Source organism: Patiria miniata, unplaced genomic scaffold, assembly GCF_015706575.1.
Source record: "Patiria miniata isolate m_02_andy unplaced genomic scaffold, ASM1570657v1 HiC_scaffold_1, whole genome shotgun sequence".
Classification (NCBI taxonomy): domain Eukaryota; kingdom Metazoa; phylum Echinodermata; class Asteroidea; order Valvatida; family Asterinidae; genus Patiria; species Patiria miniata.
This window is the reverse complement of record NW_024037047.1, coordinates 22,638,333-22,665,639: the sequence shown is the minus strand read 5'-3', so window position 1 is coordinate 22,665,639 and position 27,307 is coordinate 22,638,333. Positions and strand designations below refer to the sequence as shown.

At 40.8% G+C, this 27,307-nt stretch overlaps 1 protein-coding gene across 2 annotated transcripts; it reads right to left on the bottom strand.

The window, feature by feature from the left end:
• Positions 1–1,495: 1,495 nt before the first annotated feature.
• LOC119725759 (choline kinase alpha-like) lies at positions 1,496–19,132 on the bottom strand. Of its 2 annotated transcripts, XM_038197322.1 has the most exons (10): positions 18,914–19,132; positions 14,182–14,329; positions 12,957–13,127; positions 11,889–12,022; positions 10,608–10,712; positions 8,259–8,317; positions 5,219–5,306; positions 4,303–4,557; positions 2,655–2,736; positions 1,496–1,823 (listed from the first exon to the last, which is right to left on the bottom strand). In XM_038197322.1, the coding sequence occupies exons 1-10, from the start codon at positions 19,102–19,104 to the stop codon at positions 1,758–1,760; spliced, it is 1,299 nt and encodes a 432-aa protein (XP_038053250.1). In that variant the 5' UTR covers positions 19,105–19,132; the 3' UTR covers positions 1,496–1,757. The 2 variants fall into 2 exon arrangements, with proteins under 2 accessions (XP_038053250.1, XP_038053259.1); XM_038197331.1 differs by lacking the exon at positions 14,182–14,329 and having other exon boundaries at positions 1,497–1,823; positions 12,957–13,179.
• Positions 19,133–27,307: the final 8,175 nt, after the last annotated feature.

The window sequence follows — 27,307 nt, the reverse complement described above, 5'->3', positions numbered from 1 at the left end:
GCATCGCTGGTTATCAATAGCCTCGTTTCATTACTGAAGTGCAGAGGGAACCATTGACAAGAGATTAACCCGCTGGTGGGCCTGAGAGATGTCTTCCGGTTCATTCAACAGGACAAAGAACGTAAACATCCAAACATACTCGTGACCACCATATGTTGACAATGGTTCGACTAGAGTCTTTCGCACTTTGATGTTATAGCGCATGCACACTGTTTGACACCAACCAACCATTGGTTGACTAATGGCTGTTGTGCGAACTTGCCCCAAGTCTGGTTCCCAAACCACAAGATTCTGACTAATATTCTAAACAATTGTCAAATCAGAAAGGCGCCACTGCAATGTGACCCAATGGCTTAAGTTTTCTGAATATGCTTTCGCTGACAATCGGATATATTTGTGACAGCTCCAATATTTCCAGGTATAAAAATAGTTTTACTTACCTACAGAATACCACTTAAGATTATCAATGCTGACAGTTTTGAGTTCATCAAATCAAGGCTTGCATTTACAAAATTCAATGTTTGGGGAAATACCCAGTATTCTCGGATCCGGCTTGACGTCACTTCCGGTCATCGACCTTAAGGACAACCTATTCAGCAGGTGAAAACAAACCGCGCCGCCATTGTGACTCCTTGTGTGTGTGGGTGTAGAATTTCTATCAGTATGCCACTTCCGTCGAAGTACTCATATGCAAGAATCTGTACTGAATGTCCAATTAGGCCTTGTACCATGAGTAGGTACTCGGCAAGGCTTAGTTGCATCATGTTCTATTTTTGAATGCGACGGTAACCTGACCTATAATCTATAAAGAGATGTCAGGTGATCCTCAAGTCACGGAACCAGACTAATACAAAGCGGCCAGAACCTTGCGGTGTCCATAAAGAATCAGGAACCAAACAAAAACTGTTCTCGACATCTAACAAAAGCGCCTCAGCTAAAAGTTTACCTAATCTCAGTGAAAACAGCTTTGCTAAATATCCAAATAAGGCAAACAAATTCTGAAATAAAATCGGTTGTCTTTTTTTAAAACTTGTTTTAAAATAATTACCAACATAAAATCTTCATATAAATTTAGCAATAATTTGTTACCTTTTTCTTAAATTTTAATTGTGCGGCTTCTGAAAAATTTAATACTTGGCACATCGATGGTTGGTCCAATGCCATGGCAAGAATAGACCCATCCATTACGCCCCCGCCCAATGACGTTTAACCAATCACAGTCTTGACTAACCCTAAACTTCCCAAATCCTCCAAAATGCTCTTTGCAAAATGAAGGATTTTGCAGGATTGAGGTTACATGGCAAAAGTGTGTTGCTGATTTCGGAGGATGCACTGTGTCAAGGTCTTGGGCCGGACCTTGTGTTCTTAATGCTCAGCCGTGCAATTTAAGCCTATATTATACTTGAAATCCTCCGCACTGCTCCAGGATGTCACTGGCTCTGCCTCAACATACTGACAGTGATTGCCCGAGGATTTTGTAGGATTGAGGCAGTGGTCACACCTCCAAGGACCACATTCAAGAAAAAAACAGAGGATTTTGGAGGATTGAGATTGTTACATCCTGGCAAAAATGCCTAGGGAGTTGGTTATGTCCAACACGCGTGCACTTTAGTCAGATATGCTTGTAACATGCGGTGGGTAATTGACGAGGTGCACGTATTGTTTCCCTAAGTGTGCAGTGGGCGGGGTTTAAGGGATCAGTCTATTGACAGAATGATTGAAATACAGTTTGAAAGCACAAGGTCGGAGTGCAACGGTCACAGGTCATCGGGTAAGGCCGCCTTGGTTCGGAAGTACTCCTTGAGTCTGGCCAGTCCGTATTCCTGTTAAAAGAGAATGAAATAAACAGGCTCACGGAATCTAAGCACAAGTACCCCCTCAACGGTGGAACCTGAAAGCGCACCGGCACTGAAGGACCATTGGACGCCATCTTGCCTGGTGCATGCTGGGATAGAATAACCCAGTGTTACCATTCAAAAATATTTCCCCAAACCCAACAGTGACGTACTGGGGATCAATTTGATTTAATTTATGAGGTATTAAAGTAAATATAACTCCTGGGTTTTTGGGTTTTTTTTTTTTTTGCAGGGAGAGCTACATGTAACTTGAACAGTTACTTAAAGGGAATATACATCATTTGCTTTTGCTGTAATTTTCAGAAATGGATGGAATTGGGGGGTTGGAAATATATAGCAAATATAGTTACACTGACTTTTTGAGGTTTTGGGTTAAAAAATGCTATATAAACCTAGAAAAACAATCATTTTCCTGTAGTCTGGTTCCCTGACTCCATATAAGAAGAAACAGAGCAGTTTACATACATTGGGGAATTGTAAGGTCAGGGAACCAGTCTAGCTGGCTCTTACCCGTTCATAGGTTTGTAATCGATTGCAAACAAGTGCAATTGTCAATTGGGGCCAGTATTTGAAAAAAAAGCCAGTTGTTTCCAACGCTGATCGGCCGATCAGTGTTGGAAATTGATACAAAAATACCACTCTTCTTGAAAATGACAGTATACCAGGTGCCATGATTTTACAGGATGCTTTACACTGTCATTCACTAACAGTCCAGCAAGGTATTTCAGGATGATTTGGTAGTTTTATTTTTTGATGTTTGCAAATGTTGTATTTTCCCTTTAATCTAAATGTACTTACCATGTAACCAAAGGCTGTGTGGGAGATTTTAGCCTGTACACAGGACCACATTACCCAGATAAGATGGATGACTGGTGTAAACCTATAAATCACAGAAAACCAAAAGTGAATCAGATTTAGAAAAATAAAGTATTGACATTCAATACAGTGGAACACCGCTATGTTTGGGCCACTTTTAATTCCCGAACATCAAACCACCAATGGTTACTTCGTGTGTGAATGTTGATGAGCGATAGATGGCTATTATTTCCCCAAGGGATAAAAGGGAAAAACCACCCGTTGCTTAAGTTTTGTGACAACTCCTTGTTCGGCCGCGGGATCTGAGAAATGCCAGTTCAGTGACTTCACTATTGGTCAAAAGAGGGTACCGACGATTCAAAATCGCTATACCAAATGATCGTTATTACTAACACTTTCTGTGGATCCCACAATGTTTGTTATAGCAGCGTTCCACTATATAAGAAAGCAGGGGTGAAATTGAGGGAAAATGAAAAACCAAGAAATAATCAGCAGAGGGGCAATTCCACGGTTACTCACATTACATTTTTGATGTCCTTTTGCGTTTCCTTGGGCTGTAATTATTTTACTGAAAAGGTTTAATAACTGTTATCCCTATGGTAGATGGAGTAGACCTAGACCTACCTAAGCACCAAAGATGACATCCAGAAAAATGTGTTATGTATGATGAACAAGATGCACAAAATCGGTTACTCCTGTTACAGTTTCGTAACGTGAGTAACCGATGTTGTGCGTATTGTTTATCATACATACATGTAACACATTTTTCTGGATGTCATCTTTGGTGCTTAGGTAGGTCTAGGTCTACTCTATCTACCATGGGGATAACAGTTATTAAACCTTTTCAGTAAAATAATTACAGCCCAAGGAAACTCAAATGTACATCAAAAATGTAACATGAGTAACCGTGGAATTGCCCAGAGGGTTTTGATGGTCGTCGCAGACCCCAGAGCAACGTAGGGTCTACGATGCATTTGCCTAAAGGCAGCCCTTAACCAGATAATGCCGAAAACACGACCTGGCAATGTATATATGCAGGGCTAGGTTAAATCGTCACACTTTCCCCGAGTGTCCAGCGATGGACCTGTATACACGTCAGTGGTTCCCATTGGTTTTGTACAGACTGTGTTTTGAACTTGAGCTTGGCTGTACATGGCCTGTCCTCGTAGCAAATATCCCTCCTTGGCAGGGCATCAGAGTGTTGCAAAATATGAAATTATGGTGAGAAGTATTGTACACATATTGTACAAATGACTCTCAAGAGTCAGTATTTGTGGTGTTTGAGTTTGTTTTAATATTTGGCCCATAAATATCGACTTTTTTCAAAAATGGCATTTTGGGGCGAAAAATTATCCCAGCGGCAGGTGTTTAAAACACCCATTTCTTTTGTTCTATATATAATTTTATAGGTAAATTTATCCACGTTTACGGCAAAACCTCAGGAATTCCAGATTTCAAAAGGAAAACCAGGAAAAAATCCTGACAAAAAATCTTGAAATCAGGAAAAATCCTGAAACATCTCACCTAGAGAAAGGTGAACTAAACGAAACAACGGGATGTTATAAAGTTGAAAGAGTGAATAAAAGGGTGATATTTTTCTTTTTTTTCAACAAGACAACTAAGAAAATACCTTGCGATTTCTCGGAGAATGAGTTTTTCCTCGGCCTCGGTGCTCATGCGGTTGCACACCCCCTCCCCTCCTGCTCCAGGCCCCTCCCCCTCCCTCTGCTCCTTGGTGGAGTTGTATTCCTCCAGGTAGGCCCGGATGAATCTCAGCTGCTGCGCCTCGGTCGGGTGATCCTCTGGAACCAGATTGAAGTAGGGGGCGCTCTCTTTGGTGTAGTCGATGGTCCACTCGCAGAAGTGGTTGGCAAAGTCTGACGCCCTGGGAATTGGGACAAAAAGAAGGAAAGTCCATGAAAGAGCTGTCGATGCTGTCGTTTTAAAACTGGATTTTACCTTAAACTGGTGTAATTTTGTAAAGCAATGTATATTTGGTAAAGTTGTATTCGAGTTAGTCATCCTGTCTCAAGTCAAGTCATAAGCTACTGGCTGTTTCATCCTCTGTTTAAAATACTTGTGATTTGCCTTTGGACATGACTTTTGACATGACTTCTGATGTGACTTTTGACATGACTTTTGACATGAGTTTTGACGTGACTTTTGAAGCGACTTTGACATGACTTTAGATTTGACTAAAATGACATGGCTTTTGAGGTTACCTTTGACACGACTTTGTCATGACTTTTGACATGATTTTTTACACGACTTTGGACGTGACTTTTGACGCACTTTTGACATGACTTTTGATGTCGTGAATGTTGACTTGATGAGTTGTGATTGATTCGATTACAACTCTGATATCAGTGCTGTCAACAAGCTTGTGAGAAAAACAAGTTTAATGTACTTCGGTTGGAATCGAACCTATTACCTCCCGCTTACTAGTCAAGACTTGTGTAACCACTCCCCCGTCAAGCTTGCCCGAGTTGGCCGGCTTATTTTTTTTCAGATGGTATGTAGTGCATGGCGGTGTATTGTATTCTCACCTATAGTTGTAGCTTGCATATTCATAGTCGATCAAAACAAGGCTGTTGTCCTTAATCTCTGGGCTTCCTTTAGCAAGCAGGATGTTACCTAAGCAACGGGATTCAAAAACCAAAAGAAAAAGAGGATTGTGCTGAACGGGTTGGAAAATATTAAACACAGGTCGTAATACACTGGGCACCACTATAAAACTACTGAAGATATATGTGTGCAAATGCTGTTGGTTGAGTGAGCTCCGAGAAAATCCCATGATGCACCAGGAAGGGGTGATGATGGAGCAATGATGGCGATGGTGACTGTCCTCCATGATGGCCGCCGCTGTTAGTTTCCGCTGCGTCAGACCTCTGAGCTGCTGGTGGAGTGTTTGAGAACTATCTACTACGGCACAAACAGTATCTGCTGTTTCCAAACCAATCAGTCAATAATTAATTAGTAACAGCTTCATGTACATGTAGGGTTCAAAATTAGCGGTAGCCCGCTAGCCAAATGCAAGTCAAAACAGCGGCAGGCTAGTCAAACTATTCCTTAAGTAGCCCGGCTGGAGATTCAAAATAGTATGGGGATACAGCAAAGATGAACGTACAGGAAGAAATAAATCATTAAATTCAGAAAGAAAACCCCATCAATTTGTGTCTGATCTTATCAACTGTTTTAAAGGGTTAAATTATTAGATCTGTTTGTTAAAAACACTGACAAAATTGCCTCGGAATTGAGCCTGAAAATACGACATTTTGTATTTGAGATAAGAAAAAAATGCGGGCTAGTGAAAATGCCCGCAGGCTAGTTAAGAGTCCATTTCAGTTGCCCGGCTGGCTAGTGAAAAAAAAAAGTTAAGGTCGAACCCTGACATGTAAACCACAAATACTTAATTTACAAAATCACTAGTTCTGACTTTTTAACAAATAATCCCCAGTTTTCAACAGGAAGGTTCTTGCCACCAGAGCAAGTTCAGGGGAGGGCCATGGTTAACCGGAGTGCGACTAACTTGACTGTTTGGAACCAGACCACAGGACACAGTTGCATCGCTGGTTACCAATCGCCGCACATCATAAAGCGCAACAAGAGCCAGGATCAAGGATTTTTGTGATGCCGCTTTGATCATCGTTTCACTAGAAGCGTTTGAATGTTGCTACTGGTGCACAGGCGTAAGTTACATAATGAATCAACAAGTATAACATTTTAGGTTTTGCTTGGTGGAGTATCGGTTTCACTTCGGTTTGCTGCAACACCATGTGGTAATAACTACTGCTTAGAAGATATTTAGTTCTGAAAGAACTTGTCCTGCTTGTTATAAACTTTTGCTAAGTAGTTTTTGTTCTGATAAGAACAGTCCTGCTTTAAATTCTAAAAGAACTTGTCTTTGGTCTCAGTTCAGTTCAGACAAGTTCTTTCAGATCTTAAAGCAGGACTGTTCTTATCAGAAACAAAACTACTTAGCGAAAGTTGATAATAAGCAGGACAAGTTCTTTTCAGAGCTACTTATCTTCTAAGCAGTAGTTATTACCACATGGTGTTACCGCAAGCCAAAACAAAATCAACAAGAAGTCAACCAATGGTCAAACGCCGAACTTGCTCTACAATGTGCATGTACCAAGATCTCGCTTTTGGACTCTGTTGAAGAATGAACGGGAAGGTGTGCTGGAAACTGATGGGCATGAATTATTGAAGCGACTTCTAAAGTGGCTTTTAGGAGACGGACACTAAAATGTAAACAAGGTGAAAATTGTGTACCAGTAATTTTTGTACTGATTTGATATTTCATATGAAATTTGAATATTATTTTCAAAATATATTTTCAAAAGTGTCCAAATCATGTAAGGCATTGCAGCCATAAAAACTGTAAAACTACAAGCTGAAAAGCATCTAGCCATAAGACTTAATCAAGTACATCAAATGACGTGTAATATTTGCAAGTGACTGAGCAAAAGATGGGTCAATAATGAAGGCTTGATGAACTGGAATGTTCTTGATTTCACGCATATGATCATCCCACTGTTTCCAAGGCCCCATGCATAAGAAGGTTCTCAATACTCCAATCCCCACTTCTGTTCAAACTTGTCCATAGCCTCAATACTTTCATGTGTGCTACAGGGGATTTCGTTTTTAAAATGATTTCGTGCACAAAACTACAACAATGTAGTACATGTATGACGCTGAATCAACAAGAATGATTATTTATGTTATAAAATTAACTTTTTTTTTACCTTTGACCAATTTGTAATTTTGTATCTGGGATTCGCCCAAATGCCCCCATTTTTTTTTCCAAAAAAAAAAAATTCAAAAGAGGCAAAGTAACATGAGAGAAGTGCACTTCTAAAAAAAAAAAAAATCATTGCAGACATGCCACATCATTTTGAATAATCGTTCATGTTTTTCCTGCCCTGTTCAGCTTATTGAACCTTCAGATCACAAAAATGATCCGTCTAACCAAGCAAAGTGAATCTCTAATGTTTTAAATTCTGCCTTCACTATAAAGTAAATGTTCTGTGCAGTAAAATGACACTTGATGGCGTGTACAACTTTGGGGGGAGGGGCTTGTAAAACTTTGGGGGAGGGGGTTGGTGGTAATGACAATTCAAGTGCTTTTTGTAGCCAGTGAGTGAAAAAAAAATGACAAAAGAATTCGGAAAAATTGAACGGTCATCAATTGCTATTTGGTGTGCATCCATGAATCTGCTGATAACACAAACGCAGCTACATGTACACGTCGATCCCTCTTCCACATCACAGTTTCAAGGTAGATTCATCCACCAGAGAGGGAAAAAAAACATCGCCACGGACACCTGTGACCAGGCTACAAATTCTGTTAAACTGTAAAACAAAACAAAACAACAAAAGAAAGAGAAACTAGTGTACGTCAACGGGGGCTGTGGACAACCCCCAACACACAATCATGACTCCGCCCATAGAATGACACCCCTCGGCAAGGACGTTGGATCACGTTCGTAATCGAAGTCCGCTATCATGGAATGTGATTGGTCCGTTTCTCCCCCTAAGATGTGATGATGGTTGTTCACAAAGTTTTTTTTTCTGGTCTCGTACCTTCCTGGCAATCGTTATGACTGAAAACAACGGGGCTCTTGGAGTTGGCGATCAGTTCCCTGCGAAGCACGAACAGAGGACGACAAACACAGAGAAGGGGGAAAACAAAAAAAAGAGATTATTCAGATTAGTCTTGATTGGAATAAAAAGGGAAAAGAAAGGAAACAAGATTGTACCTGTCCAGTCTTGGGAGATCTGAATGTTGGGAACCAGTGTCATTGCGTTGCTTAACCATAACAACCCTTGGTAATATTTTGCTACAACTACATGTACATGTACCATTATACCTGAATCCTGCCAAATTCACCAACTTCAAAATCCACAATAGCTAGCACAATGCTCTGGCCATTGATGGAGGCCTCCTTTATACACTCAACCAAAAAAGAAAGTCACCTCCGTCCAATAATTGTTTGTCTAACTCAAAAACTACTGAGCACCTCTCGCTCAAATAATGACTAATCAGTACAGAAATTCCTTAGCAATCTGACCATTTGCCATTGGCCCAAACAGTGATAATGTGTATGAATTTACGCAATTTATGATGCACTTTTGTACACAAAATGAACGTGCAAGTTGTGGTTCACACTCACCTTGCACCTATACAAAAGTTCAACTTTTTTTGGTACCATTTGTCATAAATTGCATAATTTTTTACACATTATCACTCTTTTGGGCCAAACACAGAGTATGGCTGGATTGCTAAGGAATTTCTGTACTGCTCAGTCGTAATTTGAGCAAGATGTGCCCAGTAGTTTTTAAGTTAGACAAAAAAGTATTAAAGGGGACTTTCTTTTTTGGTTGAACGTAGAAGCGACAACGAAAAAAAAAATTCTCCAATATGGATAGTGTCCAGTTCCGTCTCATTTTGCCAGAACGCCTCACGCATGACAAATGTTTTTTAATTGTGTATTTTAGGCAATTTGTTCTGTAGATTGTGGAGTTAGGTAATGGGTGGAGCCTGAAACAATAGAATTTGTTTTACACGCTGCAAGCATTATGAGCACAAATGAGCAAAATCTTGCACGCGTTTCCTGTTAAACCTTAACCCTAACCCTGCCAGACGCAGCACAGTGCATCAGGTGGAAAAGTCTGGTGCACTTTGATGGAAAATGCTACCAACACCAGTGCAGAAACCGGCCACTTCTGAGACACTGAGAGCTAGTCCCATGGAACAATGCCCGAGTTGTATCCTGCTGCAGTGGGTGACCACAGACTCTGAGGCAGTTTGGCCTCGAGACTTTTGACCTGATGGATCTTGCTACACTGGGCAGGCTTGTCACTTAGACAAGTGTTGCATGTTGCTGCGTTTGGCAGGGTTTCTAGCCAAAATACACTGGAGGGTTAGGGTTAAGCAACACCATGAAACTGATCCCACATTTAAACCAAAATAAGGCAGGAAACTTAACGTATAAAAGTGTAATCTGCAACAAGTGACAGTCATACCGAAAAAAAACCCCAAAGTATCTACACTCTAAACGTAGCACCATGTCCCGCAAAAATAACACCTTCGTTGTTGGTCCAACGCTTGCAAGTCCACAGCAGAGTGTCTTCAAAGGAACATCTTTCTAAATTAAAACTGCAAAATATAATACCTGGCACCTGTAGTTTGATAAAGTCCAAGACAAAGTCTGATGCACTTAAGAAATGTGTCCTAAACAGACTAGCCTCGGCTATTCACAGGCAGATGACATATCCGGGTTTTTGGAAGGAGGGGATAAAAAAGATCGATCCACTGAGCTCCACCCCACGATGCTTTGGCCAATCACAACCTTGATTAAACAATGAGTGAGATCTACCTTCCTCAATCCTCCAAAAAACCTTCGAAAAAGATGGCTGGTGTTCTATAAAGGACAAGTTGCCGTCTTAGGCAGTTGTGATTTACTTTAATAACAGTGTGGTTCACCAGGTTTACCTTTTGTCCACTTTTTGCGACGTTTTGAAAAATAATCACGGCGGAAACTTGTCCTTTTCAGAACATCATAATACGTGTACATGTACATGAACAAAATGCGTGTCACCTCTTGATACAGCGCGCGCTGTAAAATACATGTATGTATAGAACGTTCGTTTATCGGTGGCCAGACCAGAACGACATGGTCAAAAAGTGAAATAAATAAATAAACATATTGGCATACGTCATTCAGTCTTTATGTAGAAATCAGTGGACAGCACTTTGCATTTACGATTTACTGAAGGACATTTCTAGGGACAACACACACACCACTAGCAGTGGGGTAAGAAGCACATCGCCCCCCTCCTTGTCCCTCCTCCCTACCCCTTCCAAAGGATATGTCTCCTGCCATCAAAATCTTAAGAAACAAAAATATGAGAGCAAGGAAAGCAACCTACTTGATGAAGGTGACTTCTTTTCCGAGGTCATGTGACCTGATCTCCTCCAGGACCCGCTGGTCGCTGGGTGTGTCCAGCTCCATTCTGAGGGTCAGGTTGGTCCACCTGAGGTCAGAAGTCAAAGATTAAAAGGTCACACTATATCGCCAAAATATTTTGAATTAATTTGGCCAACATTTTGCACTAAACAATTTAATGAAATCTGTTAAATTTGGGAATTTCTAGTGATAGTTGAACCTACTTCTGGAGTTCGATCCATACATACTGAAATTTGTATCCATGTGGAGTCATTTCTTTGTTCTTCTGTACTTAAGTTTGGAGTTTGAAAATGTACTTTCAAAATGCTCCTATTTTAACCAGAATTAATTTCCTGGGCTGAAATTCGGATTAATATCCCTTACATAAAATTCTTCAGCTTGCGACGGATCAACACACCTTGGAAATTCCTAGTTTTTTTAAGTAAAATCCATATATCTATTTCGTGATAACCTTGTGGAGACGTATTCACCCATAGAAATTGCTCTGTGGAGACGCATACAATCTTTTGTTCCCTATTGTGCACATGTCTCCAGAGGGTACCATGACCAGATCACTGGGTCTCAGGGCCCTGTGCAATCAATACTCTTTTGTCATCCTTGCACTTGTGGAGGACATTTGTCATTGATTTAAGGATTGTTTGCAGACAGATACACAGACTAAAGGCCATGCATGCATTTTGTATGATGTCCCACCGAGGTACAGACAAGGCCAAATCTAAGGCCATGTACAACCAGTTTAATACTTGTAAGACTAGTTAGGTTTACATATAGTTCTTGGTTGGTTCTTGGTTGGTTCTTCTCCTAAATACTCCACGTGGGAGTTTTATACAGGAGGCCAGAAACACCGGGCAAACCCCTTCTCTTAGCGATAAGTGTTTACTGGGTTCTTTTACGTGCATTTATACAACACACGGGACCTACGGCTTAACGTCCCATCCGAAGGACGAAGCAATAATGGTTAAGTGCCTTGCTTAAGAGCACAAGTGTCCGCCGGCGGGCTCGAACCCACGTCACTGTTGCCTCTGAAACACCAGAACGTGAGTCCGGTGTTCTTAACCGCTAGGCCATCACACTCCACTACAGTACAGTACAAATTAGTGAAAACACTAGAACTTGTAGTCATAAACAAAGTAAGTTATAACACAAATTATCGATGACAGACTAGGCTAAGACCAAGTTTGTCAAAAACACTAGTTACTCATCAACACAGAGTTAGTTATAACACAAGGTATCAAGGACATACTTGTCTAAGACCTGGTTCAGCCATCGCGGCACTTTGCACAGAGGTAATTCCAGCTGATGAAACTTGGCCAGCTTCTCCGCAATCTCCACCGTGAATTTAGGGTCTGCCAGCTCCGCAGTGGTCAGGCATCTCGACTGGCATTTAGGAAGAAACAAGGACACATGAATTCATATATTTTTTATTGATTTAATCATTCTTTCGATGTATGTAACACCCAACAACGGTTATTTTACCAGTTTGGACTAAGGAGAAGTATTCGATATTACTACACCTCATAATTATTCATGATCAAATTGGAGCGCGTCATTGGCCAATTCCGCAGCATGTCCGGGAAGTAAAAATGACACGCACCCAGGTGACGTCATCCCGGTGAGTATCCAGCTCGCTGCCGTGCGGTAGTTTTTTTCTGGTAGCACCAAAAATTCCCTCTGGAACCCGCCTCGTAGACATGTACATAAGTATGTACAAATGTAGTCTATGCAGGCATGCAACTGGGAATTTAGACGAAAACGAGGAAATCCCAAACCACACAAGACTTGTACAGTGTTTTTCAATTTGTAATGGCATTCATGAGAAGTAAAAAACGAGGAAATCAGCGGATTTGAGGAAAAGTTGCATGCCTGTCTATGGCATGTAATCTTTACGGAACCAGTCTGTTGTTGTAATCCTCGTTACAACTGCAGTAAAAATATTTTGTGTTGGCACCAGACTACTGTGACAAAGGACTTGAATTGTGCTGAAAAAATATGCAAAAATTAGGAACGCCGTTATCGACAAGGCATGCAGTGAGGCTACTTAAAAGACAGTGAGGCAACTAAATATTTATGACGTGTAGTAAATCAAGTACGGCATGGATTATTTCTGGAAAAAAGTTGGAATTACTGGTCCCTCGGTGTAGGTCAGCTTGACTACCTCCCTCTGCTTCGCGTCGGGAGGCAGTCAAGCTGACCTACACCTCGGGACCAGTAATTCCCACTACTTCCCCTCAAACCATGCTGTATTTGTATATTACTGTTCATACACAGAGTCTATATCATGGGGCAAAGGAAGAGTTGCCCATACACTCACCGGAATGTACTGTTCCAAACGCCCCTCCTGAAACACGCCGTACAGCTTGGGGCCTTGCTGCCGCTCCGACAGCAAGGAGAAGATGATGGTGTCTAGCAGAGGCGCGTCGCTCTCGTAAAAGATCTCCCCGAAGACGCGTAGCAGCACCTCCGTCGGCTCGTTCTTACGGCCCTTTTCATTGGACGGAAGAGAGCAGAGATAGAGGTAGTTACTCAGGCCGGCTCTGCAGAGTGTTAAGGACAGAATGGCAGACACCCACACCAACAAACACACCCATGCACGCACAATGAGAGGAGAGGAACAAAACAAAAACAACAAGTTAGTTAATCTTGATTAGTCAGAAAATGCAACTTGCTCCGTGGAAATGAGTCAGACATCTTCAAACACCTAAAAATAAAACTAATTTTTTTTTTGTGATCATTTAAGATACAGCTATGTTTTAATTTCCAAGTTGAAATAAATTGAATCCGAAGGTCTGAATACCCCATTGTAGGCTTTGCAGAGAAAACCAGAAATGCAACTTCAGTTTCTCAGTTATTTTTCCGAAGGAGAAGGAACAATCAGAAAATGTACATCTTGCACAAACATATTTTGGAATTTTTTTTTTTAAGAAAGTATTTTGGCAAAAGATCATTTCTTAAATTCTGATGGCCAACTTGTTACATGCATGAGGACAGACATACATGTATGACTCATTTTAATAGAGCAAGTCACATATGTAAGTGGAAGTGGCTACGAGGAACAAAAGGTAGTTACAGTTTTTGACTCTCAAGAACGATTGGCATACAAACATTCATTTCTTCTTGAATGAGCAAGAAATACTAACACATTTCAGAAATGTGATGTGATCAAGCTACATGAGTTGTTTGTTGACCCTGGTATTTTTTTTTTACAGTTTTGAAAAGAGCACAATCTCAGCATTACTGCTGTGAAAATCGCTTGCGGATACCATCTTTAGTTCAAAAATTAGGGAAGTCGGAACACCAAGAGGTGTGATGAAGTGATGTGGCCCTATTTTGGCCTGAATCTCCAAATGCAAGGTCCCGACAAACAACTCACTTAGCTTGATCGCATCACAAATTTGCTGTCTTCAGAAATGTGTTTTGTTTGTTTTTTTTCATTTGCAGCAAGGCGCGTAGCTCCATCGTTCTAAGGAGAACCAACCACGTTTTGCCTCTCGCAGCCTGTCCACTTTGCATCTTTTTTTTCTTTTTTTAAGGCCGACCTTGTGGGTGCTGGGCGGTGTTCCCGTGATTATTGGATGTCGATACAGGTGCAGCAATGCCTGCCGGGGTTCACTGATGTTGGCACATGCTACCCACGGGGGTAAGGCACAGACAAAATGCCGTGGGGCTATTTGCGGACTTAGTCCCCTGTGAAATGCATACACGGACACACAACATCAGTCATGAGGCAAGTCTAAGCCTTGTTTAAAAAGTTATAACCTTCCTCTCTGGCTGGCAATTTCAACAAGGCCAGCCCAGCAGTCAAAATAAATCAAGTGACTGTTCTTCAACAGTTGAGTACTCCCAGCCTTCATAAAGTAGGATTGACTGGCTGTGATTGTTATGATACCTGATATATACCGGTATGGTAGCTATATGTACATGTATGAGGTACATACAAATGTATGTATGTTGACTGTAGGAGATTGATTTATAAGCCAGTTACTACCTAAAAGTTCCTTGCTTTTGTCTGTTGATGGAATTTGACTGTCACAGTGCCTAAATATAATCCGACTGCTGGTGACTAGCCAGTGTAAAAAACATGGCAGGGGAACAGGATTGAATTTTTAACTGTCTGTGACTGATCAAACACAAGGAGGGTTTAAATGTACATTTGTAAAGCCGGCGCCACAAATAGTCGACTAGAGTACATGTACATGTATTGTAGTCCAACCATATCCTTAGTTCAAACGAAGTTAGCTGAATTATTAAGGTTAACAATAGTTCACGCCCAAACTGGCTCTTAAATTTCTTTTTATTTTCTTAGTGGAGTCTGGGGTGGGGTGTGGGGGGGGGGGGGGGGGGGGGTTGTTTCAGGGGCCCCCAAGCTCCTCTTAGCCCTTTACACCTTGGCGGACCCATTGTGCCCCAGGTTGAGTTTTTGATTTCTCAACCCCGCGTTCAACCCGCATCGTTTCACACTTGTTTCATGCAAAGCAAGCTTATTTCGCTCGTTTACTACTGTTTTGAACCCTGGTGAGAGTTTCAACCTGGTTTAAGAAATCTCAGCCTTGGTCTTGACCTGGGTTGACTTCAACCCGGGTTGAAATCAATCTCGGCATTGATGCAGGGTTGAAAATATGAAAGCGTGAAACGCCCATGTTTTCAACCCTGTGTCAACCCTACATTGTAGTGCCAGCCCCGAGATTTGTCTAGTGTGAAAAGCCTCTTGAGTGTGTAAGTGCTTTGCCAAGGACTCGATGCTTCCACATGGGTGAGGGATGGATGAGCCAACTAACAGGGGAAATTAAATTATAAAATGGACCTTGCTTGTCAGATTTTCCATAGTGACGTTGTCCAGAAAGCGTGGGTACCATACATGTACATCTGGCCCCATCATTGTGTTTCAAATAAATGGACTTCCTACATGTACACATGTATGTAAAGCGTGCAAGTCTCGCCAGTCTATGTCCACTTTTTCCGTGAACGTCATACAATTTCTTTATTCCGCCTCATAGGTAAGACGCCTCATAAGTCCGACGCCTAAGTCCGACGTCGGAAAAATGAGGCGTTAATAATTTGTCGGACCTACGAGGCGTCGGATCTATGAGGCGTCGGACTTACATGTATGGGCCTTTATTTAGTTAGGGGATGCGATTTTGTCGGACTTATTAGGCGTCGGACCTACATGTATGAGGCGTCGGACTTATGAGCGGACCCCAGTGAGACCATGGAGAAAGGAAACTTTTTTTTTATATTTGTGGATAATTACAACAGGGCCCTACTGCACACTACACTACATGTATCACCAAAAATAGGACGTTACACACGTTGTATAAATCCTAATCCTATACACTTATAGTACGGTATGTGGTTAAATACAAAATACATGATGCCCGGATGTGCTGTATTCTCGTAAAATCTCGCAGGGTTTTGCAGCTCTATTATAGAACTATGATTCATAATGTAATCTTATTGATGACAACAGCGACAGTCCAGACTCTCTGGCACGCTCTACCCCTCCCAATGGCTCACGTCAACTGCTCGGCTGACTGTGAGGCATCCTGGCCTAGCAACACACCCCCAGAGGTGCTGCTCGCCTTGATCAACCTACACGCCCGCACCGCCCACCCAACCGTTCCTGCCAGCTACAGTTTACTTCCTATAAGGCCAAAAAAAAAAAATATTCGGTCTCTGGTCAGACCAAAGTTCCGGAATTGACACGGCCACGCGGCTTTTTTTTTTTCTTTTTGCTTTTTTTTTTTTCTTCAAGCTTGGATTGTACAGACAAGGTGGGGTACTATTTTGCTTTTTTGGTGTCCTCATGTACATTGGTGTCCTCCATAATTTGTCTTGGTGCTTTCAATCATTTGCCTTGGTGCAATTTCCCATTCCTTGGTGCTATTTGGTAAAAAAAATTGAGGAGGTGCGGAAATAGAGGGCGCTGTTGGAGCTACCGCGGAACATTTTTGAAAAAAAAAGATCGACACGCATGGTTTAAATCGACGCGCGCGCTGATCAGAGACCGACATATTTTTTTTTTTGGCCTAACCTATGCTTATTCTTGTTTCGATCTTTGCTTATTGTTCATGTTCACGCCTTTGCAATCTGTGCATTTCTTTAGGTTACTTAGTTTTATGTCTGTTACATTTGGAATCTTTTCTTCCTAGAATTGTTAGCCTTTGTTATTCCCAAAGACTTGGGGGGCATATAGAACTATGATTCATAATGTAATCTTTTCCTTTACTTTGCAGCCGCTGTTGTCATTGGTTGATGACTAATAAACACTACACGAACTATCAACTAAAGAGTTATACTTATTGATCTGTGACTGTATGAACCACACATGTAGACACAGACAGTTGTGAACCACACACAATGCCAATGCAATGGCCAACGCTAACTTTCCTGAAACTGAGAAGATGGACGAGGACTTTAGTAGTAGGAGGAGTACCGGTCCCTGAATTTTCTTAACTTATTTATCGTCTCCTTCACTGTTTATATATCGTCTAGAATTCCAATTCAGAGAACACAACCTTCTACTTTAGGATGGCCAGGAGAGTGACAAAACAGCCATGACACTAAATCGACAGCTACATGTAGCTGTGACCACCACCTGCCTGCTTTGTCTGTGGAACCAGTTTGACTAGACAAAGTCTTACTTGCAGATCTGACTGCTGCTGACCTAGCCCCATAAATGTGGCCTATTTACTGGACTGCCTCCGTAAACATAGGCCACACATCCACATGTACAAAAATCGTGTCGACTTTGCCAAATTTTGATTTTCACATTTAGGCTTAGTTTGTAGGATTTTTTTGCTTTAGAAGCATACTCACCCTCTTTATAGGCTAGTCAGAAAGTGCTGCCTTTTTCAGATGTCTAATTTTTGTGAAATTTCATGTTGAAATTTTGATACGCAAACGTGTAAAAATGAATCTGGAAATTTCACGAAAAATATACATCTGAAAAAGGCAGCACTTTCTGATTAGCCTATAAAGAGGGTGAGTATGCTTCTAAAGCAAAAAATCCCTACAAACTAAGCCTAAATGTGAAAATCAAAATTTGGCAAAGTCGACACGATTTTTGTACATGTGGATGTGTGGCCTATGTTTACGGAGGCAGTCCAGTAAATAGGCCACATTTATGGGGCTACATGTAGCTGTGACCACCACCTGCCTGCTTTGTCTGTGGAACCAGTTTGACTAGACAAAGTCAAAGTACTTGCAGATCTGACTGCTGCTGACCAGCAAATGACCAGCCTGGAAAGAATGTAGTATTAATTAAATATTCAGACACCACTTCTTTGGTTGTTTAAGTCTATGGAGCCGGAGACGAGTGTGTATTTTCAAAGTTTTTTGTTTTTTTAATTGGAAATGTTTCTCTCTCAGTCTCAGTCCCAGATTCATGTCTTTTCACTAGCATGACTAGGGGGCCTATTTGGAGAAAGATTCCCATATATGGCTAACAGTAATTTTTCCCTGAAATGACCTATCACTATCAGAAAGTGATATTATGTCCTAAAAAGTCAAAAATAGCAGGGACAAATTTTGAATTTTAACTGAAAAAAACACAAATTTTCAGACCAGTCCCATAGGTTTGTGCACTGACAGGGTGACAAGCAAGTGATGGCCAGATATGGGATTCTTTCCCACTATTTTTGCAATGAGATGATTATTAATTACGAAGTGGCTATCGTTACGGCACTCGTTGTTTAGCGCCCTCTACGATATTTTTTTGATACGCACGCGGGTATATAATTATTTGTTTCTCCACGTTTTATCGAGCAGTGCGCCAGCTCAGCCGATAGAGGGTAGGATTTTGCACCGCGAGGTTGCAGGTTCGATTCTCAGTTTTGCACTCGAATTTTTTTCCTTTTCTAACCTGAGGCTTTGGAGGATTTTTTTTAAAAGGGAAATAAAGTCCGAATTTCATAAAGTTCAAATTCACTTTTTTCCTTCTAATTTTATATTTTCTTGTCATGTTTTTTTATAAAAGTTGCCAGGTTGCAGTCTACCGTAACGATAGAAAATGGGAAATGCGTTACGGCTGCCGTAACAATAGCCACTGCGTATTAATTATTATGAAAAAGCAACGTCAGGATGCAACATTCTTTCCACCAGCCTTTGTAGCAGGGGAAGCGGAAATGAATTTTGATCGCCATCATGACTGCTTACAAAAGCAGGAGGGTAATTAACAGCGCCAGACGAGCGTACATGTACATGTACACTCCCACCAACCAACAATTTCGTCATGCCTGCTCATTAATTTGTTTAGTCCGTTATTTCACTCACCGTAAATCGCGAATTTGAAAGTCGTCGTACTTGATTCTCCTCCACGTTCCTCCCAAGTAGTCCCTGCACCAGTTGTATGCTTTCACCCGAGTTTCCTCAGGCACTGTGGCCATACTTTTGCACCAAAAAATAGATCGAGAATCCTGGCTTCTTTCGTTATATTTGCTCAATCGACTGCGTGCGCGCAGCATGCAGCATCCACGAAATCACGAGATGTTTCACAAATGACAAAGTACATGTAGCCTACACGCACATGTGATAACTGCATGCATGATCGACCGTTCGTGACCACCAATATGTGTACGTGTACATGTAGCTTCTGGCGCAGGCTTCAAAAATGCCCAATTGAGAACTGAAAGATATTCGCGAACGGGTTAAGCTACCCCGTCCTTTCTGCCAGTGAGCCGAAGAGTACTCTTGCTGCAGACCAGTAAATAAACTTCCATAGACCCTAATGGTAAATGCTCCCACTTCAGAAATTCGGGAAAAATACTTACAACTCTCCAAGGTGTTCGAGACACTCATCAAATTAAAGCTTATTTCATCATCTTTCATTTTCTTTGCATTTTTTGGGGGGTTAACTGGTGACTTTTAGGACAAATTTCCATCTGAGGATGATCACCCCTGAAAATAGTCATGAAGCCCATCGCCATGTTGAAAAACGATGCCTACACTCCATTGCAAAATAGAGCGCTTTAAGGCCCCGAAATTCATCCAAATTGAACGGAACTACAAGCTCACAGTCGAGTCCTGAGCACGGCTTCCACCCATATTTTTTTACAAACCCTCAAGTACATGGCCCACGTACAGCATGCTCAAATACATTTTCACGCAGCAACTTGGAGGATGATTCCATCGACTGGGCATGTAAAACCAGGCAGCTATATAAGTGTCAACACTCTGTCACGTTTTTGTTTGATGTTCAGTTTTCTTATAAACTTGGATTCAAAAGATTTAACCCCGTGGCAACAAATAATTAAGGAAGGACATTTTTGTTAGTTAAACGATTTTTTTGCCGATTCATGATCGCACTGCAAGTAGATAGCTGGACGTGTTGGCTTTGTAGCTGGGTGGCAAACCAGTAGAGCCTAGTTGGTATTTACTGTGGTTTATGTATGGTGGGCGTGGCATTTTTTTTTTTTTAACTGACATTGATGTCCATATCCCATGCTTTACTTTATGAAATTTAATTTTCCCATACTCGCTTTTTTCATGGGTTATTTAAAAGGATCCTGTTCACAACTTTTACAGAAAAATAGGCATGCAAATCGTGATTTTTGGCTCCCGTTGGCAATTTCGGGCCTATTAATGGGCCTGGTTGGCAAACTGCATTTTTGCCAACCACGGGTTACAAAACTATGGAAGGTCCAACACTGCAAAAATGAATAAGAGTTATTACAGACAATCAAATCTTATTGTTGGAAATGCAACATTGTCAACAGAGCTAAAACATAATTCCTAAACATGCCTTTTTACTTTGTATTGAGTGCGTAACGGGGCTTTTTTTTTGGGGGGGGGGGGGGAAACATGTTGCCAACCCCGGCTTCTATATACACACTCGCGGCAGCCCATATAAAATTGCGCCAATGTTTGCAAACAAAAGAAAGGTCTACATGTATACCGGCCGTATGCATGGTGTTTTCGAAACCTTGGTTCCATCTCCGAAAGCGTCGTCGGGAAAATGTAGGTCCTTAAACGTTGGGAAAATGCTAGGCTGACTTTATGCATCCTCGAGCTCGCTCTGTTTATGTGAAATTAAATGCCATGAAATATAAAACACCACGCAAACCAGTGTATTCCTTTTAATTTATGTTTCTAGGCCTTTTTTTAAAGTGACGCCCAACATCGACGGAAACCATTGCTGGAACGAAGTCGAAGTTTTGAAAACACTATGTAAACAAGTGCAGCTGTTATCTTCTCACCTGCCAATCAAAACGTTTACTGCTCCACTTTCGACCAATAGGAATCACTCTCGACGCTGAGTGCGTGACTAACCCAACACAAACTCGTTTCCATGATCTTTGGTCTTGTTCCCTGACCGGACAATTCCCCGAAGCCCTATTGCTCACAAATTGTCAGAATGTTTTGATCTGGGAACCAGACTACATGATGTCGGGCAGTACGCTCCCACCACTACCGCTACTACCTGAAACAGGGATGAACATTAAGCAAACCCTAGGGACGAAGTTGAACACAACCGGCTTTATTGTGATATCTCTCCTCGTTTAAAAATATAGTTCGGACTGTTTTTTTCAAAATACGATGATTTTCCTTGGTAAAAATTACAAATTGTCTTACTTTTTGCGAACGCAGCATGCTAGGTTTACGACGAGTTGAAACTGTGTCGAAACTAGTTAGTTTTGTTTGATTTGGTAGAAAAGTCCAGACGCGTATGAACATATCTGTAAAGCTCATTATTTTTGTGTATGATAGCCTTATCACTCATTTTATCGGTTGCCTTCTGCAATTGGCGCGAGCAAGTTTGCTGTGTCGTGCCTAAAGTTCGGACTGCACTCTTTTTTTGTCCACCCAAAAAAAGATTTTTTTTCAGTGAATTTCTCGAATGTACCAAAAATTTGTCTCACTACTCGAAGGCAACAATGTGAGGAAGACTTCTGAGTGGTGTCGTGGATTTTCGTGGAGTATTTCGTTGGGAAATCAGGCGGACTTCAACGGCGAGCCTACGGCTGGGATTTTGTCGGCTCACGGTGCGGACGACTCATCTCACCGTGGATCCAGCGGCGGTTGGATTTCCAAGCTACCGCGTCCCTTGCTCTCATGGAATTTTCTCCACCAATGGTCTGCAGTCTGCACTCACTTCTCGGACTTCTCACCTTGCATGTGTCGTGAGTTTAACCTTATATGGAACAGAAACTTTAGCTGAACTTCCAGTGAATTTTTGAGGAAAATGAACCTCGGCTGTTGTCTGGACGGCTCACGAAGGATCAAGTGGCAGTCGGATTTCCAAGCTACCGTTGCCCGTTGCTCTTTTGGAATTTTCTCCACCCAGAGTCTGCAGTCTCCACTCACTTCTCGGACTTCTTACCTTGCATATGTCGTGAGTAAAACTTTATTTGGAACAGAAACTTTAACTGAACTTCAAGTGAATTTTTGGACCACGGCCGTGGTTCCCACCCTGTCGCTGCTTGGCTCTCTTGAAATTCGTAGCCCTCCACATTCTACAACTGGGTTCTCGTACTTCTGTCCATGGAATTGTTGTGAATGAAACACTGAGTGGACTAAAACTTTAACCTATGTTTCCAGGACTTTGAGGAAAGTTACCTAAACTGTCATAAACTTCAAGATCTTAAGCAAGAATCTGAGATGAATTCATGAGTTGAATTATGAACTAAAAAACACTGAGAAACATCTAAAACGCTGGACAGTGTCTTCGAAATCTTGTGTGTGGATTTTTTTTCTGTGGAATGAATCGTGTGGACAAGTTGAGAATTTGGTAAGTCAGAAACAATTTCTGAGGTAAGTGAAAACATTTTAGAAACTATTTTGAAATTATTGTAGGCCTTTTCCAAATTCCTCTTTTATATAAAAAAAAGAGACCTTGTGAGCAGATATCGAGTGTCTAGCTTTACTTGTACCCTTTGCAAATTCCCCCCCCCCCAAAAAAAATAAATAAATTTAAAAAAACGGGTAAAGGCCCGGCCCCCTCTTTAAAAAATATACTCTGAGTCTGCCCCCCCCCCCTAAATTGCACATTGCGGGAAAAGGTTGTGTATTCTTTTCATACATGGTTCTCTATTTATAAAAAAGAAACAAATTAATCTCCCCGTTTTTGTGATTCAGTGTCAATTTTTCGAGTGTCTCCCTTGAAATTTTTGCAAATTCCAAAAATAACTGGTATAGTTGAAAAAAATTTCCTCTGAGTATATCCCCTTTCTATAATAATTTGCTGGAATAGTTGTGTATCCTTATATAAAATGAAAACGATCCTCATTTATGAGATTTTGTGTCCAAATGTGAGTGTCTGCCTTCATATTTTGTGAATTGCCCAACAAATCTGGTACTTTTTGGAAAGTGTCTCCGAGTCTGCCCCCTTTTGAAAGATGGGTCTAGGCTAATAAGTAATATGTTCTGTGACCACTTGTAGGCCAATGATCCTGTTGATGGGGATTTTTATTTTTCTTTCATACTTTCTCCTTGTAAAATTGTCAGCTATATTTGATTTTTTGTCCATATTTCCAGTTTGTCCATGTACTTTTTACCTCAAAAATATCAACGTGATTGTACATTATGCAAGTTGAAATTATCAGGTTCAAATATTTAAAAACCTAGTTCTGTGGTTATTTCCAAGTCGAAATGACTCAAGGTATTACTAGAGTTTGCCCCTAATCTCCATTCCAAAATTAGTTGCCTCCGAGTTTAAAAAAAAAGGCGTTTGCAGGGTAGATTTTATTTGCTCTGGGCTTCAAATAAATATAAATTATATTTGCTCTGGGCTTCAGACAAATAAACTATTTTTTTTTGGTCTCAGTCTGTAGCCAAATGATTGAAATATGCAATCAAAGTTGCCCCTCTTTTACATTCTAAAATTAGTTGCCCCCGAGCTTTGCAAAAAAAAAAGTTTGCAGGGTAGATTAAGTTTGTACGCTCTGAGCTTCAAATAGATATAAATTATTTTTTGTCTCAGTCTGTAGCCATATGATTAAAATATGCAATCAAAGTTGCCCCTCTATTACATTCCAAAATTAGTTGCCCCCGAGAGTTGTAGGGTAGATTTAGTTTGCAGGGTCTGAGCTTCAAATAAATATAAATCATTTGTTTTGTCTCAGCCAATGATTAAAATATGCAATCCAAGTTGCCCGTCTTTTACATTCCAAAATTAATTGGCCCCCACTTCAGGAACTTTTTTCTGTAGCCGAGTCAAAATGTTTTTGTCTACATGACACGAGGTATTGATTTTCCTCCGCGCGGTATTGTCTGAGAAACGGGAGGGTCTATTTGGATATAAAAGAGATTCACACCTGTGAATTCCTTATAAGGAGTGTCTGGCCCCTGGGCCATGTATAAAGTTGTATGACCTTTGAACCCCATGTCGGCACGTGCCGTGGACGCGCGTTCAGTCCTATTGTTCTCTTGGGCGAAGTTATGTGGCAGCTGGCACGCGCCTTTTATCTCTGGAATAATTTGTCTGGGTCGCACTCTCGGTGATTGACAGATTCTCCACGAGCGTATCACTGTCAAAGTTGAGACGACGTCTTTGGGTCTAAATGTTCTTCAAGACAAAAAAAAAACCTTATGAACCAAATCTGATAATTATTTAGACAGCCTGATCGACCAAGTACTCCTTCACTCCTTCACTTTATTTAATCTTCTTCACAGTACAACTCTGGATATTTGCAAGATATTTCGAAGTAACAGTTTCTCCTTCAAGACAACAATGTCTATTTCTGATCAAGCATGATGGATTAACCCAGTTGCAAGAAATGTTATCTCTTTCACAATTGCTGGAAATGTTCCCCCAAGTTCTTCCTTGTCATTGGAAAATTCGTCGCAACAATCTCGGACAAAAAGTGATAGTGGTCGAAAGAGTTTTAATCGCCTTCAGAATAAAAGCTCCTCCTCGTCGAACACACTAATTTTTAAGGTCTTCAAGAAAAAAATATCGAAACCAGCCAAGATGTAACATTTCGTACTTCCACTCAAATCTCCTTCAAGTAAACATCGTGTGTCTACTTCATCTTGACTGTAAACTGTACATCACCACCAAGTTCTTTCTTCAAGACAAAATAAAAAAGCGATCTCCTTCAATAAACATCGTGTCTACTTCATCTTGAGTTTTAACTGTACAACACCGCCAAATTCTTTCTTCATGACAAAATAAAAATGTCAACTCTCCGTTGTTTGGTTGAGTCTTTTGTCATGGAGGGGAGGTTAATGATTATGTCCTTCTTCTTTTTTAAGAGAAATACACTTGTAAATAATAGAGTAGATAATAAGACACCAGTTAAACTAATTTATCATTTGCAATATATTTTACATAAATTTATCAAGGTGTAGTCATTAAATAATAAATACATTATAGGGTGGGTTGAGGGCACATTGTGGGAAATTATCTGCAGCACGGCGGCAATGCAAAAACCAAAAATGCTGTAGGAAAGCGCTTGCATATTAAGTGAGTTTGTGAGTATTTGAGTGTTAAGGCTGACATGTGTGGGCCTCTTTTGTGGGTGAGTTCTGAGTGAGTAAACATTTGTGAATGAATGAATGACAAATGGTTGTTAAGAGATGAGTCGATTACTTGTTCGTTTCCAATAAAGATTTGGAAACGAGTATTCGGAATCGGAACTCGTATTCGGACGCGTACGTCACTGAGTAGGCCTACTCAGTATTCGGTCTCTGTAAACCGTAGCGGTACGACAGTATCGACTCGATTATTCGATTCGATACTAAGATTCGAGTCTGTGAAAATATGAATCTGAGCAAATGAGATGTGTTTGTGGGCAGTGAATAATGAGTGATGAGAAAGTGAGAGTATCGATTCGAGCAATCGATTTGATACTGAGACTTATTAGTCCTTAATGACGTGTGAGTTTGAATAGTGATGAGCAAGTAAGACGTGTGATTAAACTTTGTGAGTAATAAATGATGAGTGATGGGTAGTCAAAGTGAGAGTATCGATTCGGCACTCGAGTTGATACTGAGACTCAGTCTTAGGGGGTGGGAGTTTAAATTGAGCTAGTGAAAATGGGAGTTGTAGTTTTGGAGTGATAAATGATGAGTGCATGGAGGGTATGGTTAAAGTGCGAGTATCGAATCGTTCACTCGGGTCGATATTGAGTCTCGTGACTTTTACATAGTGTGAGTTTGAAAACTGTATTGGGCCAGTGTGTTGTGTAAATGCATGTTTGTTGTTGAGTTGTGAAATTGAGTGGTGAAAGTAGAATTAAATGTCTCATTATAGGTTGGTGAGTAGTGAATGATAGTTGTGAGTTATGAGTGGTGAACAAGTGAGTGAGCGACAAGCAATTTGCTGCAGCGTGCTAAGCAATAAGGCCACAGTTCGCGTTGCAGCTATTAGCGAGCATGGGGCATAGGTTTAGGGCAGGGGGAATCATGAATAGGGTATTGAAATAAATCAAGTTTATATAAATAAAATTATTTAAAACTACACGTCATAGTCTGAAATCGAATGATATAAAATACATAAAAACTGAAATAAATTAACGTTTAAGATTATACTGGCTTCTCATAAACCAATAATTATTCAAACCCTGTGTGTAATGGGGGGGGGGGCTTAAAATGTGTAATTGTGATGAAATTTGTCCAGTGAATCCTTTGATGGTCATCTTCGAGAATGTACAGGTTTCTTTTGAGATGCAAGAATGTAAAACTCGCAAGGTATGCTTAATAAAGGACCCCAGAATCTTCACACATCATCGACAATGTGTTCCTCCATCAACTTAAACAAATGTTTCCTGTGTCTGCATCATGAAAAACCACAAGTAGCTCCTTCATAAAAGGCCCAACAATGAACAGGGTTTGAATTTGATACCAGCAAGGGGGATACTACAACTTTCACAAATTTCGATGAACAGTTTTAATAAATTAAGTGGTCGTCGTATAATGATCGTAAATTCAGCCCAAAGAAATTTGCCTGTGTTCTATGAAAGCCATGTCTACGAGAGCACACTCAGAGATGTCTCCTTCAAACTGGATGTATCTCCGTAATTCTCCGCTAAGAGTGACCCACATCCAAGCCTTCATCGTCAGCTAGATAAAAACATGAAAACGTAAATTTCACAAGCATACAGTCGTAATGAAAAGTGCTTAGACTATCAAGAAACCTTCAAGAAGTCAAGACTTTGCAACTTATCAAGATTAACGAAATCATCTCAGAGCTGAATTTTTACATCAAGCGACCATGTACAACGCAGTTTCTTCAAAATGGTTGTATCGAGCAATGATTTAATCAACAAGTGTGGGTCTGATTCGTCAGTATTAAACGTTCTTTCTCTATGAAAATTAGGGAGGATAACATTTCGTCACAGTGTTGGAAGTTTGCCGTCACTTTGCCCCAACGAACATTAATTTATTCTTCTTCAAGCTCAACACCAACTGGAGTTTCGGCAAGCTCCGTCGGCGGTATTAAGAAATCCTCCAAAATGTCTCCCTGGAAGCAACATTTATCGTCAGAGATCTCGATTTTTTTTGTGGGATGTTGACAAGTGTCAGAGAGGTTCTAATAATAAGCCCAGCAAGTGCATTTGGTCTTCTAAAAAAGTATTGATATTTGTTGTTGTGTTTGGCTTCTGGTGGTGGTTGTCATAGCCTAACCGGGCAAATAGGGAAATAATTTGATGATCATAAAATTACAACAACATGTAGTTTTTGCATCACTTTCGTAAACACACTTAAATGTAAGTGATAACACTTAAA

Bases quoted from the DNA above. Each gene is read 5' to 3' on its own strand.
- LOC119725759 (XM_038197322.1), bottom strand. From the start codon at position 19,104: ATGCTGCGCGCACGCAGTCGATTGAGCAAATATAACGAAAGAAGCCAG. The intron at 14,330-18,913 runs GTGAGTGAAATA...TGCATTTCACAG, and splicing joins TTTCAAATTCGCGATTTACG to GGGACTAAGTCCGCAAATAG. The intron at 12,023-12,956 runs GTGAGTGTATGG...CCTAAATGCCAG, and splicing joins GTTTGGAACAGTACATTCCG to TCGAGATGCCTGACCACTGC.